This window comes from Callorhinus ursinus, unplaced genomic scaffold (genome assembly GCF_003265705.2).
Source record: "Callorhinus ursinus isolate GAN/ISIS: 27379988/994484 unplaced genomic scaffold, GSC_fseal_2.0 scaffold15, whole genome shotgun sequence".
NCBI classification, from domain to species: Eukaryota; Metazoa; Chordata; class Mammalia; order Carnivora; family Otariidae; genus Callorhinus; species Callorhinus ursinus.
Genome location: NW_027397077.1, coordinates 738214 through 753622, shown reverse-complemented (window position 1 = coordinate 753622; position 15409 = coordinate 738214). Strand labels below are relative to the sequence as shown.

Below are 15409 nucleotides of genomic sequence, written 5' to 3'. Positions count from 1 at the left end.
CTTAGAGGCTAGAAAGCCCGGGCAGATGTCACAATGGTAAATGATTCAGCTTGGGTCAAGGGAGAGGTGATGGGAAAACAGATCTACTGGAGGGAGGTCCACTGGGGACCTCAGTCTCCTCTTCTTTCTCTCGACTCTTCTTCTTGTTCCACTCCCTGGGAGTTTTGTCTTTGCTCCCCTCACAGCTTACCTTGGACATGGGGCCAAGGGTTAAGTGTGCAGCCTGGCCAACTTTCCCCCTGAGTAGCTCAGCTTTGTCCATCTCCTCTGGCCTTCAAGCTCTCTCCAGCTTGGAGGAAACCTCTCACTTTTCTCAATCCCAGCCCAGGCCAGACCAGTATGACCCAGTGCGTGTGTTTGTCCACAGACAAACCCCCCCCCCCCCCCAGTTATAAAGCTGCAGCTCGGAGGCAGGCAAACCCAGCTCCCAATTTAACTGTTTTCATTTAATTTTTATTTTTTAGATAAAGGGACAATCAAACTCAAGGTAAGCTATGAATTTTTAACATCTTCATGAACCCTACCTTGGAAATAATTGATTGGAATGGAATAAGAGAAGTTTCGTGTGTGGTGAGAAAAATCATTAATGGTGATGTCAACAATGAATAATGAAGAAAAAATTGAGAAAAGGAGAAAACTCACCCGTAATCCCATCCCCCCATACTTTTCACTGTCTCGTGTTTCCCGGTAAATCCTCACCCACGTAAAGACATTTCTTTCATAGTTGCAACTAAAGGGTAGACCTCCTCGTGCTCCCTGCTATTTTCAATTAACGCACTGTGTAAACATACTTCCATGTGTTCAAATCTCTATAATTGTAATTTGCCTCCTATTGTTAACCACATCCTATTGCATCTCTTTTATATACTAATTTACTAACTCTCTCCACCTTGTACATGGTTAGATTTTTTAAAAGATTGTTTTCAGGGTTTGGATAACGTAATCCAAACATTGCGAGCATCTTTGTACATGAATATGTCTTAGCATTCTTTTTTAAAATCTTTTTTAAAAAGATTTTATTTATTTATTTGAGAGAGGGAGAGAGAGTGTGCATGCATGTGTGTGCATGTGTGGGCACGTGTGGGGGCAGAGGGAGAGGGAGAAGCAGGCTCCCCAATGAGCAGGGAGCATGTTGTGGGGCTTGATCCTGGGACTCTGGGATCATGACCTGAGCTGAAGGCAGATGCTTCACTGACTGAGCCACCCAGGCACCCCAAAGATGTCTTCGCATTCTGAATGCCTGCCTTAGGCTGAACACCCCGAAAGAAGAATGACCAGGTTAGGAACCAAGCCTCTTGCTTGGTCCTGCTTTGTCTTTGAAGACCCAGCAATGCCCCTGCACAGCACCACCTGTAGAATTACTCAGGTAATTCTCTGATGCAGGTTTTTTTTTGTGTTTTTTTTTAAGATTTTCTTTATTGATTTGACAGAGAGAGGGAGAGAGACAGCGAGAGAGGGAACACAAGCAGGGGGAGTGGGAGAGGGAGAAGCGGGCTCCCCGCCGAGCAAGGAACCCGATGTGGGGCTTGATCCCAGGAGCCTGGGACCATGACCTGAGCTGAAGGCAGACGCGTAACGACTGAGCCATCCAGGCACCCCTCTGATGTGGGTTTTTAAACAGGAGTCCTTGGATTTCAAGAGGTTCACAACACTGAAATTATAGGCGTTTTCTGGGTTAGCTGTTCCTTAACTTTTATCAGACACTCAAAGGAATCCCGGAATGAATGGGCGACATCGAGAGTCATGCTGAATTATAGTGTGCCCTCCGCCAGTGATCAGTACAAAGTCCGAAGCCGTTCCTCTCCCCTGCAGGGTGTCCCTAGTGCCTGAGTGCTGTGGGACAGAGGCCTTCTTGCCTTACTGATGACGGTAGAAGCTTTTCTCTAAGGCAGCAGCTCCCACCCGGTGGGGATGTTTGCCCTCTCCCCTGACCCCGGCCCCAGGACATCGGGTAGTGTCTGGAGACCTTTTTGGTTGTCACAACTGGGGAGGGCACCTCCTGGGTGCTCAGCACCCCCACAGTGCTCAGGACAGCTCCATGATGTAGAAAGAGCCAGCCCCAGATGTCAATAGTTGGGAAGCCCTTGATAAGTCCCCTAGAGCTGCCCTTTGAGCAGGTTGGCTTTCTTGTGAATCAGAAAGCAGGGCCGCGCTGGACAGGGGTTAAGATTACGCACGATCCCTGCCCACTGCATCTCGGAAGGCACTCTTCACAGGATCGGTGCTGTGGATTTGTAGACGAGACCAGTGAAGGGCTGTATAATTCTAGGAGAGGGGGCCAGGGGATCTTCAGACTAGACTAGAGACTCTAAAAAAGGTCCTGGGATCTTTAGCTCTTACAATAGTTCCTGATGAGCAATTCTCAACTTGGGTGGGGGGGATTCTGGCTCCTCAGGGAACACTGGCAGCGGCTGGAGACATTTCTGGTTGTCATAACTGGGGGGTGGGGTGGGAGGGGGAGGGAAGGGTCCTATGGCATCTGGTGGGCAGAGGCCAGGGATGCCGCTCAACACCCTGCAATGGCGAGGTGGCCTCCCCCTGCAAAGCCTGATGCAGTCCAGGGGCACCTGGGTGGCTCAGTCGTTAAGCGTCTGCCTTCGGCTCAGGTCATGATCCCAGGGTCCTGGGATCGAGCCCCGCATCGGGCTCCCTGCTCGGCGGGAAGCCTGCTTCTCCCTCTCCCACTCCCCCTGCTTGTGTTCCCTCTCTCCCTGTCTCTCTCTCTCTGTCAAATGAATAAATAAAATCTTATGAAACAAAAAAAAAAAAAGACTGGTCCAGTCCTAAGTGTCATTGGTGCCAACGTTGAGAAACACTGTTGTTCGCAAAGCTCTGTGGTCTGCCCGCAGGTGCCCACGGGCCTCCGGGGCCAGGCCCTCCTGCAGGTGTGGGGCCGCAGCGGGCGGGCGGAGGAGGGCCCCCTCTTCCACAACCAGACCTCCGTGACTGTGGATGGCCGGGGCGCCTCCGTGTTCATCCAGACCGACAAGCCGGTGTACAAGCCCCGACACCAAGGTGCGCAGCTCGTGCAGCCTGGGGGAGGGGAGGGCCAGCCATGCCCAGAGCTGCCACACGACTGTCTCCTTCCCTTCCAGTGCTCATAAGCATCTTCACTGTCACCCCGAACTTGAGGCCCGTCAGCCAGAAGGTGAGATCAGCTTCTAAAACCCTGTGCCTGGAACACACCGGCCCGGGACCACCTGGCCAGGGGTGCCGCCAGCGACGGGGCTTTCTCCCCTGTTCCTTCCAGTTTGGACCTCCGTTCTGGGTTTTGTCTTGGGGCTCCGAGTCCCCCTGTGGGACAGAGGGAGGCCAGAGCACGGCTGGGCGGGTGGTGCATGCTCAGAGGGCGGGGGGCCTGCAAGGGCTGTGCTCACTGCCTGTCTGTCTGTGTTGCAGCTGGAAGCCTACATTCTGGTGAGTGGTGTGCAACCCCCTCTGCTCTGACTCGGGGCCCGTTAGCCTGCTCTCTGTCTTCCCCGACCGACCGTCTGCTGCCGAGGTAGATGCTACCTGTCCCAGCACCTCACGAGGCTGGGACTGGGTCTATCCCTGGGCCCCGGATCTGCCCTGGGACAGGCCAAGCGCGTGTCTGTCTGTCTCTGTAGATTTGCACACGGCTCCCTAAAGGAGGAGCAGATCCGGCCCCTTTTGTCCCTGTGTCATCAGACCAGTCCCTTCTGTGCCCCGAGCTTTCATTTGCTCCCCGGTACATGACTGATCTGGGGGCCTGCCCTCCACACTTGTCCCACCCTAGAGAGAGGGCTCAGAGGGTGCACACACGTGCCGGGGACACGCCGGCTGCCCTGAGCTGACTATGGGTGTTTGTCCCCCGCAGGACCCCCGGGGCTCGAGGATGACAGAGTGGAGACACTTGGAGCCCTTCTGCTGCGGTGAACCTCTGCCCCTCCCCTTCCCTTTCTCCTTCTGCAGTTTTGGGGGCTGCACCTTTGGGTGGCAGATGCAATAAATCTTCCAGGAAGCTAGAATGTTCTCTGGATGCATCCCTTCCCTGCAGCACTGCACCCCACCCATGTTTCTCTGATCCCGGCATCCAGCTGGGGCTCCTGCATTTAGCTTGAGGCCTTTTGGGGAACATCAGGGTCTTGTTTGTCGGCACCCCCCCATCTTCCTCCCACTGCAGATCTTCCACCTCATCATCCCCTTGGGGGCTCCTGGACCCCGAGTGCCTCTGTGAGTGCAGAGCCTCTAGGAGGCAGGTGGATTGTGGTGGTTTGTGCAATGTCACACTTCCGGTCCCCTCGTCTGGCCTTGAGCCCTCTTTCCAGTTCCGAGATGCTCAGGGAGGGCTGACAAACAGGGACAGGGCTTCTGTGACTGTCCTTCCTTGAGTTCTGAGCCTGGGACTGCAGGGGCTACGGCGCAGCCAAGGGCGGGACTCTCGGACTCTCTTGGTGACCCATCCCACCTTCTTGCCTGGCACTCAGCCTGCTTTCCTCTACTCCACCCTCCCCATCGGCCCCTTTCCCTCCCTCTCACTAACTCTCTGTCTTCCTACCAGCAGATATCTGCTGGGCACTGAAGTACATGCTGACAAAGGGTGAACTTTCTGCCCACTGGGGGAAACAGACATTAAACCACACGATAACATCTGCCATGATGAGCACTAGGAAGGAGAAGTACAAACTCAGGGAAGGCAAAACGGGGTTCTTGCTCAGCCCGGGGCAGCAGAGATAATCCTGGAAGGCTGCCTGGAGGAAAAAGCCTTTCCAGCAACAAAGTGGAGAAGGAGCAGAGGTTAGCCGGGCAAAGTGAGGGAACGTGTTCCAGACAGAGGCCCAGCATGCAAGAGGCCTGGTGGATGGCAGGGAGAGTGAGGCTGGGCACAGGAGGGAGCCTCACATGTCAGGAGTACTGACACCAGAAGCAACAGTGAGACCGGGGTGCCTCTCGGGCTGCAGGGAGGTGTATGGACTTGATCTTCAGAACACAGAGGAAGGGAATGACTAGCCTCCCATTTAAAAAACTCCTTGCGATGCCTTCGGCTCAGGTAATGATCCCGGAGTCCCAGGATCGAGCCCTACATCGGGCTCCCTGCTCAGCGGGAGGCCTGCTTCTCCCTCTCCCTCTGCTGCTCCCCCTGCTTGTGTTCCCCCTCTCGCTGTCTCTCTCCTCTCTCTCTCTCAAATAAATAAATTAAATCTTTTAAAAAAATAAAATAAAAAACTCCTTGCGATATGTGTAGACCAGGGGTTCTCAACTGGTGTGATTTTGCTCCCGTCCTGGGGGGATGTCTAGTAATGTTGGCCACCGGCTAATGAGGCCCCATAGAAAATGTATGTTGGTGACACACACCCCCAAACCTCCTCTGACTGTGAAAGGCTTTGAATATATGAGGAAAGAGCTCTTGCCGTCAGGTTTCCCAATTCCACAGTGACGGAGAGAAGCGGTGGGGACTGTTGTAGTCTCTGGGTTTTCTCCGGAGTCCCACTGAGCTGCTCTCACGGTGTCAGTTGGGGACAGGCAGAGCAGGTCCCACTCAGGAGTGACAGATCCCAAGCAGTGTTTGGCGTCTGTGCCCATCCAGATTCCTCCATTGGAGGCTCGTGGAAAATCCCGACTCTCCTCCCAGCATGAAAACAGCTCCCATCGGGGTTCCAAGGAATGCACCTGAAGCCAAAGCTGCCTTCTCTGCCTGAGGCTGGTGGCATTTCGTGGGGGCCCATTTGCAGGGAAAGGGGTGCTCTGTATTGACGCCTGTTCAGAATCCGTGCTCACTTTGGGCCGCAGTTACCACCTGGTGGGTGGGTGGGGAGGGGGGATTCTGCCCCCAGGGGACCTTGGCATTATGTGGGAATATTTGGGGTTGCTGTGACTTGGGGGGAGGAGCTACTGTCATCGAGTGGGTGTAGGCCAGTGATGCTGCTCAATGTCCTGGGATGCACAGGGCAGCCCCCACCCATGGCATCGGGTCACGCCTGGCTGGCTCTGCACACACACTTGCCCCAGGATGACTGGTTGTCTCTCTGCACACAGGTGTGGCCAACATGACCTTCCCCCTGTCTGACCAGCCGGTCCTGGGAGAATGGTTCATTTTTGTCCAAGCGCAAGGCCACGTGTACAACAAGTCCTTCGAAGTTCAGAAGTATGGTAAGCCGGAGAATCTTAGGATCTTGGGATTTCACATCTGGGTGAAACCACAGACCCGGGGAGGATGCCGATAAAGGGGGAGCACGGCGGCAGCCCCATTGGCTGCGGCTCAGTGCAGAGAGCTGGGCGCTCTGTCATTTCCCTTTTAAAAGAATTGTCATAAAAACACATGTAACAAAATTTGCCATTTTCCCTCTTTGTAAATGTACAGTTGTGCAGCATTAAGGACATTCGTGTTGTTGGTAGACATCACCACCCTCCATTTCCAGAACTTTCGCATCTTCCCGGACTGAAAGGCGGTCCCCATGAAACACTAACTCGCCGTCCCCTTCCCCAGCCCCTGGCCAGCCTGCCCTCCTACTTCCTGTTTCTGTGACTCTGACTCGTCCAGGTGCTTTGTGGAAGTGGGACCTTACAGTATTTGTCCTTTTGCGTCTGGTGTATTTCACTTAGCATGATGTCCTCCAGGTTCATCCATGTCGTAGCCTGGGTCAGAATTCCCGTCCTTTTTATTTTTATTATTTTTTAAAGATTTTATTTATTTATTTGACTGAGAGGGAGAGAGCACAAGCAGGGGGAGCGGCAAGCAGAGGGAGAGGGAGAAGCAGGCTCCCCGAGGAGCAGGGAGCCTGATGCGGGGCTCGATCCCAGGACCCCGGGATCATGACCTGAGCCTAAGGCAGACGCTTAACTGACTGAGCCACCCAGGTGCCCCCTCCCTTCCTTTTTAAGTCTGTTTCTTTTGGTTCTTCTGTTGTCATCCCGACCCTGTGCACAGATGGGGGAGCTGAGACGTTGAGATCCATTCAGGAAATTGCTCATGTTAACAGGAGCTGGGGAACAAACATGGCCCAGAGCCACTTACTCTGCTTCTGTGCTGAAATTCTCCCTTAACCTGGTCAAGGGTTTCTCCTTTCAAGAGGAAGGCCCTAGACGGAAAGGCTGTAGAGGGCAGGGCTGTTGGTTGCAAGCGGCAGAAGCCCAGTGCAACCTCTGGAAATTAAAGGAAAGGAATTTATGGCTTTGTGTCACAAGCTCGAAGGACCAGCTTCTTTGCGTTTCCTCTGAGCGGCTTCTGGGTGTCCGGGTGTCCGTCCCTCCTCCCCAAGTTGCCCAGGGTGACCAGATGGCTGGACGCTCCCAGGGCTGAGCCACTCATGCACCTCTGGGCTGGGCTGCGCGCAGAGCTCATGGCCTAAAAGTGATGAGTTGTGGGCCTCTCGGAAGAAAAAGTGTGTGTCCCCCCAAAATAGGAAATAGATGTGGGTCAGCAAAATCCCCAGAATGCTGCCTGCGCTCAACGAAGGGTGGGGGTGTGGATTCCTGTGGTGTTGGCCGCTAGGTGTCCCTGGGCTGCGGCTTTGCCGTTAACCCTCCCACAGCTCCAGGACTTTCTGAGGCCACCCCAGCGGTGGGAGCCGCCCCTCCCTCTCTCTGCTCTCTCCTTCCAGTGTTGCCGAAATTTGAGCTCCTTATTGACCCGCCCCAGTATATTCGGGACCTGGACACATGCGAGAAGGGCACTGTGCGGGCCAGGTGAGAAAGAGGTGGCCCTCATGGGCGAGCCCCTCCCCCTGTAGACACGCCCCTCTCCTGTAGACACGCCCCTTCCCGGGACACGCCCGTTCCCGGGACACGCCCCCACGGGCATGCCCCTCCTCTCTCAGACACGCCCCTGGGGCGGGTAATTCCTTCTTCCAGCCGTTACTCCCCTCTTCCAGCGGTTATTCCTCTCCCCCTGGGAGGGCACCCCTCTCCCTTCCCTTCCAGTGTCCCCCCCCTTCCTTGCAAACAGCACCCACAGAGAATGGGCTGACCCGCAAGGGATTTCTTGAAGGAATTACCTGTCTCCTGACCAAGCTAATGACCAGCTCCAAAGTGAGGGTTGACCAGAGGGTGTCCGGGATGCTGTCCCTTTCTGGGGCCCTCCAGGGAGAGTCCTCCAAGACTTGTGTTCCCGCCCAGCTTTGCCACCTCCTAGAGCTTGTGGTTGAGACGGTTCTACTGCCCTCCGCTCCTCCAGCTGTGCGGGGTTTTGTTTGTTTGTTTGTTTGTTTTTATTGTTATATATATTTTTTCCTTTAAATCTTTTTTATTGTTACTGGTTTTTTGTTTTTTAAGTAATCTCTACTGCTAACGTGGGGCTCGAACTCATGACCCTGAGATCAAGAGTGCCTCACTCTACTGACCAAACTAGCCACGTGCCCCTGCTACATGTGTTTTAAAATCCAAGGATGTTGTCAACTATACTTAAATAAAGTTTTAAAAAATAAAATAAAATCCAAGGATGTGTTGGGTACACACACCTTTTTTATAGTCTAGAAAATACTATCAAAATGCCTGGTGTTATTTTTTTATTCACTGTGATCTGCCATCCTACTCGTGGGCCCTGTAGGCAGGTGTTCCCTCTGCATAAGGCATGACAAACATACATTTAAGTTTTACCAGCATCTCTGAGAGGATAGTTTTATTCCCATTCTCTGGGAGAGGAAACTGAGCAGTCTGATCCCTGGTTCAAAGTTGAATTCACAGGGCACTTAGGCCCAGGCTTCCCTGGTGCCCATGGTTGTTTGATCCTCTGTACTGTCCTGCTTCAACAAGTGGCAGGCCCAGTGGTTGTCTCACATACCCTCCGGCTCTTGGGTCCAGAGTTCCTGTCTGACCCTTGGTCTCTTTTTCTGTCAAATACAAGTCTTGGTGCAGAGGATTGCAGGCCCCTATTCTGGCCTATCTGTGCCGACTCTGGGCTGTGGGAAGGGCTGTAAGCACAGAATGTAGGATGGGGAAGCATCCCCGTATCGGCTGGCCACACCACGGGAGCTTGGCCTTCCTGAGACTGACCCCTCCCCCCCCCCGCTGCTCCCCGTGAAATTAACCTTCTTTGTCTTTTTGTTCCAGGTATACCTTTGGGAAACCTGTCTCGGGAACCTTAACGATCAATATGACTGTAAATGGCGTGGGGTACTACAGCCAGGAGGTGGGGCGCCCCGTCCTCAGAACCACAAAGGTGAGGAGCAGGGACCCCATGCTGCTCATCCAATGGATCCCTTCCTGCAGGGCCTGCCCTTGGCTTCAGCTCCGTGATCATTTATTTTATTTTACTTTCTAAAACAGTTTACTGCGTCTTTTTTTTTTTTTTTAAGACTTTTTATGTATTCATTTTGAGAGAGACAGTGAGAGCACAGCAGGGGAGAGGAGCAGAGGGAGAGGGAGAGGCAGGTTCCCCGCTGAGCGGGAAACCCAAGGTGGGGCTCGATCCCAGGACCCTGAGATCATGACCTGAGCCGAAGGCAGATGCTTAACGACTGAGCCACCCAGGGGCCCCATTCTAAAACAGTTTATATGGTGAGGACTTTCCCAATGATAAAATTCCTGCAGGCTGATCATGGAGACTTTAGAAAATATCAAAAAAAGAAGAAATAAAGGTGATTTCTTCTCTGACAGACACAACCACTATTGATATGTTGATGTGTTTCCTCCCCGGATATTATGTGCAGAGTTTTTTTAAGAAATAGTTTTATTGAGATATAATTCACATACCGTACATATAGGGGCCATACATATAGAATGTAGGATTCGTGGCTTTTAGTATATTCAGAGTTGTGCAACAGCCACCACGGTCCAGATTTTGGATATTTCCAATCCTCCCCAAATCCCTCACGTCCTTTTGCAATTCATCTGTTTCCATCCCCAGCCCTGGGCAACCACCGATCGGCTTCCTGTCTCTATGAATTTGCCTGGTTTGGACTTTTGGTATACACGGAATCATACACCATATGGTCTTCTGCGTCCGGCTTCTTTCACTCGGCACCATGTTCTCAAGGTTCATCCACGTTGTAGCAGGTGTCCGAGTTGTGTTCCTTTTCATGGCTGAGTAATAGTCCATTGTATGGATGGACCACATTTCGTTTTTCTGTTTACCTGTCGATGGATATTTGAGTTTTTCCCGCTTTTTGGCTATTATAGATAATGCTGCTCTGAACATTCGTATACAGGTTTGTGTGAGGCTGGACGTGTTCATTTCTCTTGGATGTGGCATTCCTGGGTTGTGTGGTGTGGAATTAAATAGACTGCCCACGTAAGAGTGAGCAAAGGCTATTTATTCGGAGCTTGCTGTAGCAAGGGAATCAGCTACCATCACCCCCACTTGGCAGCTCGAAGCTTTATCGTGGGAAAGAGGGAAGGCTTCAGGTGTGCCCCTGCTGGAGGCTGTAGGTGTGGGGAAGCTGTGGGCACCTAACTAGAAGGGGAGCATCCCGTAAGATTGGTTAGGGGTGCATATTTGGCTTTCTCATTTGGTTCTAAGAAGTAAAGGCAAAATGGGACATATGGTTGGCTCAGTAGGTAGAGCATGCGACTCTTGATCTTGGAGTCATGAGTTTGAGCCCCACCTTGGGGGTAGAGTTAATTAAAAAAATTTTTTTTCTTAAAAAGGCGTGCCTGGGGGTGCCTGGGTGGCACAGTCGGTTGGACATCTGACTCTTGGTTTTGGCTCAGGTTGGGATCTTGTGGTTGTGGGATCTAGCCCCACGTCAGGCTCTGCACTCAGCTCAGAGTCTGCTTGAGAAGCTCTCTCCCTCTCCCTCTGCCCCTCCTGCTAGTGCACACATGCACTCTCTCTCTTTCTGAAATAAATAAGTAAACCTTTAATAAAATAAAATAAAAAAGGGGTGCTTGGCTGGCTCGGTCAGTAGAATAAGCGACTGTTCATCTTGGGCTCATGAGTTTGAGCTTCATGTTGGGTGTAAAGATGACTTAAATAAAAAATGAGTCTTAAAAAAAAAAGAAGTAGGGACAAAAATCTTAGAAGTTCTCAATTATTAATCAAGTCCTGGCCATTTGGGGCTGGTTGTTATGGGGGTTTGTCTTTCTACTAGTTGCTAGACATGGGGGTCAGACTTCCTTCAAGGCTCGTAGATAATGGGTTGGCCATTTTTCTATATGGTCCAGCCATGGTCTGTTTGTATATTCAGGGGTAACTAAGTTTAGCCATGTGAGAAACTCCCAGACTATTTTCCAAAGCACCCGCATAACTTCACATTCCCATGTATGTAGAGTCTGGAGGTCCTCTGCCTGTCTGAGGCCTCCAGCCCTGGACCCTTGTCATCCCTTCTGCTGGTTGTGGCCCTTGCCTTAATTCTCTGGTTTACTGAGTAATGTTGTACAAAGCTGTTTCTGGAAGTGGCTTGTTTACCAGGCCCCCAGCTGGGTCCTGAGATAGAGGTCAAATGGGGGCGTTCTGTGCCCCAGGAGCAGGAGCAGGTGTGAGTGCTCCAAAGCGGGGGTGACCGGGTTCAAATCCCTGCCCCGCTGTCTGCTGGAGGGTGATCATCTTACTCCCGGAGGCATGCTACATATCCAGCAAGGGATCCAGTGACCCACAGCGCAGCTTGGCCGTGTCACTTCGTGTTCCCCTGGGCCTCCAGCAGCTGGAGCATCCTGTGCTTCAGATGGGTTTTTGAGAGTCGTTCCTCGAAGCCACTCTAACGCCGAGTGAGCACCATTCTGTGCGCTTCGTGCCTCCAGATCCACGGCTCCCAGGACTTCGACATCTGTGTGAAGGACATGATCCCCGCCGATGTCCCCGAACACTTCCGGGGCACCGTCAGCATCTGGGCCATGGTGACCAGTGTGGATGGGAGCCAGCAGGTGGCGTTTGACGCCTCCACCCCTGTCCAGAGGCAGCTGGTGGACATCCGCTACTCCAAGGATACCAGAAAGGAGTTCAAGCCGGGCCTGTCCTACATGGGGAAGGTAAGCGCTGGGGACGGCGCCCAGTGGGGGCCATCCGAGGGCTCAGGCTCTGCACTGCCTCCACCCCAGCTCCTCTCGAGGACCACCATGAACCCAGGGCGGTGGCGCTGTGGGTCTGCAGTGGGGACGCTGCTGAAGACGGTGTCCTTTAATTGCACCGTGTAACCTTTGCTCTCAGGGGACCGAGGGCTGTATTGCTGATGTGGCAAGAGCTGCTACCCCACATGATCCCAGGGTCCTGGAATCGAGTCCCGCATGGGGCTCCCTGCTCAGCGGGGAGCCTGCTTCTCCCTCTGCCTCTCTCTCTTATGAATAAATGAATAAAATAAAATAAAAAAAGAGCTGGTACCCCAGGGTGAGGAACCCTGGACATTTTGCTCCATCTAAAAGGGTGGTCTACTTTATTCAACATAGAGAGACATGCCTGTACCTACAGACCAAGACCTGGTATATCCATTTATTAAGTCAGTCTCTCTAAGGCAATGCGTTTCTTATCTGGGTTGACTTTATTTCTGGAGGAACTAGCATCCAAGGGAATGCTCCCAAAGGCAGATCTCCTGCCCCTGAGACACACTGGTTCAGATCCCCTGGGGGAAAGTGGCATTTTGAATAGGCCCCCACATCCTACCCGCCCACCAGGGCGTTCTTAGACTCGGTCAGGTTTTACATGACCAGAAACCCAACATCCTTATCCTAATCCTAATTGTACACTGGGCATTTGTGTTCTGCGGGGGCAAGGCCAGTGGTGCCCGATGTCACCCCAGAGGGAAGCTGGCTACACCCCTGACCCCAGCTCTGCCCAATACCCACATCCCCGGCCCCTCTTGCCTTCCGTGGTTAACTCGCAGGATCCTGGTGGTCTGGCCTCACGCTGTGTCCTGCTACTTCCACTCCGTTCTGAGACCTCCTCCTTCTCTCTGCCCAGATCCCAGCCCCTACTGTCCGCACACAGAGCCACAACCTGTGTGCCCCTGGCTTTGAGGGTCCCAGCTTGTAGAGAAGCTAAAGCACAAGGAGCAGGGTCAGAATGTGCATGAATAAGGGGCTTGGGCTGTCAGATCAACGAAGGGGAGCATTTCACGTACAGCTGAGAGATTATCCACCATCTACATTAAAGAACGGAGCTCTCAGTGGGGATCATGTAGGCTGAAGCCCCTGTCACTCTGTCACCAAATATCTGCACGGGTGAGGGGCTACTCTAGGGTCCTTCAGGGCCCACGGACCATATTTCTTTCATACCATCCCTGACTTTTTATTTTATTTTATTTTATTTATTTGTCAGAGAGAGAGCACACAAGCAGGGAGAGCAGCAGGTAGAGTGAGAAGCAGGCTCCCCGCTGAACAAGGAGCCCAACGCAGGACTCGATCCCAGGACCCTGGGATCATGACCTGAGCCAAAAGCAGACGCTTAACTGACTGAGCCACCCAGGAGTCCCTCTTTTTTTTTTTTTTTGTGATTTTATTTATTTATTTGTGGGGGTGGCAAGCACACTTGGCGCATGTGCACGTGCGGAGGGGAGGGGCAGAGGGAGAGAGAGAGAAGCAGACTCCCCACTGAGCACAGAGTCCAATGCGGGGCTCGATCCCACCATACTGGGATCATGACCTGAGCCGAAGGCAGATGCTTAACCCACTGAGTCCCAGGTGCCCCACCATCCCTGTCTTCTGAACCCCTTGTTCTGACTGCCTTTTCTACCCATCTGAATGAGGCCTGAGCATCACATGGAACTGTTTGTAGCATTGCCCATGCTGTTTCTACCCCAATGTGGCACAAGGCCAATGGCTAACACGTGGTGATTCCTACACTGTGATTTGAAAATGGAGACCGATGGGATGGAATTCAGAGTGCAGAAATAAATCCGCGCCCTGGATAGATACTGAGTCCCTGTATGCTCCCCTGACCGATTGCCTAGGATACCCCACTTCCAGTTAGCCACCTACAGCTTCTCCACACCAGTAGCCTCCAACTGGGACACACCTGAAGCCTTCCCTGTTTCTCGCTATAAGGATTTCTCACTTCACCCGCATTTGAGCCTCTGCCAAACACCAGTGATGGTGGCTGTGACTCCTTGCTACAGCAAGCTCTGAGTAAATAGCCTTTGCTCGTTTTTTTCAGGTGGTCTTCATTTAATTCCACACCATGTGGCCCAGGAGGTCCACTTCACCGTGCAGCACCGGGCTAACGGCCAGCACATGGTGACTCCTACCTTGTGACTTATTTGCCAGGTCCAAGGTCACGAAAGTCCTCCCACCCCTCCCCGCCATTGTCTAAGTGTTTCAAAGTTCTAGCTCTTAACTTTAGGTCTATGATCCATGTTTAACTTTTGTAGATGGTGTGAGGTAGGGGTTCACCTTCATTCTTTTGCGTGTGGGCATCCAGTCATCCCAGCCCCGTTTGTTGGAGACTGTTCTTTCCCCATTGGAGGTCTTAGTGCCCTTGTTGAAAACCAATTTGCCAGGGATGTGTGGGTTTATATCTGGACTCTCAGTTCTATCCCATTGATCACCATGTGTCTTCTGTGCCAGTACCATATTATCTTGATTATTGTAGCTTCTTAGTGAGTTTTGAAATTGGGACACGTGAGTTCTCCTTTGTTCCTCTTTTTCATGATTATTTTGGTTATTTGGGGGTCCTTGCAATTCCTTGTGAATTTTAGCATCAGCTTGTCAATTTCTGTGAAGAAGTTGGCTGGGATTCTGATGGGGGATTAGATCAGTTTGGGGAGTGGTGCTGCCCTGACTGTGTTGAATCTTTGGTGACCCCTTCCAGGTGGAGCTGTCCTACCCGGATGGCAGCCCAGCTGAGGGGGTGACGGTCCAGATCAGGGCTGAGCTGACACCGAAGGACAACATCTACACCATCGAATCTGTATCCCGGGGAGGGCTGGTGGGGTTTGAAATCCCCTTCATCCCCATGTCAGCCCAACACGTGTGGCTGGAGGTGGGTGAGTTGCTTGGATCCTTGTCACTGAGCCCTCAGACACAGCCTTGGTGCCTTCCTCAGTCCATGCTTGGGCACCAGCTCAGTGGACCTGTGGCCTACTGCTGCCCTGAGGGAGTTTACAGTCTTTGATGGGGAGTTTGGGGGATGGATAACCAGCCCATCCCAGGGCAAGATGGGAGGTCAAGGAGAGGTGAGGTCTTCTGGCTCTGTCATGCTAAAGGAGGCTGGCCCAAAGGGATTTCATCATGTGGACTCCTGACTTTGAAGAGGGTCATCCAGGCTGCTTCTGGGAGGGTGGAACAGCATGCAGAGGCCCAGAGGCCCTCGATCATCATGTAATTGGGTCCTGCAAGGCCCAGCCAGGCTGGAGCCCTTCAGGAAGATATGGAGGAGGGAGCTGGCGGGGTGCCCCTGACCTCACAGGGGTGCTTGGGGCTTACCCAGAAGGCAGCATCAGGGGGACAGAGTGATCTGATTTTGGATACCCAGCAGTTGCTCCAGTGACCCTAATGGGAGGATACCTGGGGGTGGGGGCACAGGTGGGCAGACAGGAGGTGATGACAGAGAGGCCACTGAGCCTGGAGCTGTGAAGGTAGAATG

The 15409-nt window shown here is 52.7% G+C and overlaps 1 protein-coding gene across 6 annotated transcripts in view; it reads left to right on the top strand.

Annotated features, from left to right (window-relative positions):
- Window positions 1-15409, top strand: part of CPAMD8 (C3 and PZP like alpha-2-macroglobulin domain containing 8) — a 77149-nt gene that overhangs the window by 5691 nt on the left and 56049 nt on the right. For 4 of the 6 annotated variants that reach the window (XM_025885647.2, XM_073900941.1, XM_073900940.1 and 1 more), the window contains exons 3-12: window positions 465-487; window positions 2850-3015; window positions 3096-3148; window positions 3400-3417; window positions 3839-3893; window positions 5998-6111; window positions 7563-7647; window positions 9010-9118; window positions 11638-11865; window positions 14636-14806. In XM_025885647.2, coding sequence (XP_025741432.2) covers window positions 465-487; window positions 2850-3015; window positions 3096-3148; window positions 3400-3417; window positions 3839-3893; window positions 5998-6111; window positions 7563-7647; window positions 9010-9118; window positions 11638-11865; window positions 14636-14806 — 1022 coding nt within the window. Of the gene's footprint in view, window positions 1-464; window positions 488-2830; window positions 3016-3095; window positions 3149-3399; window positions 3418-3838; window positions 3894-5997; window positions 6112-7562; window positions 7648-7844; window positions 7990-9009; window positions 9119-11637; window positions 11866-14635; window positions 14807-15409 lie in introns of those variants that run through there. The other 2 variants (XM_073900939.1, XM_073900942.1) reach the window with 2 other exon arrangements.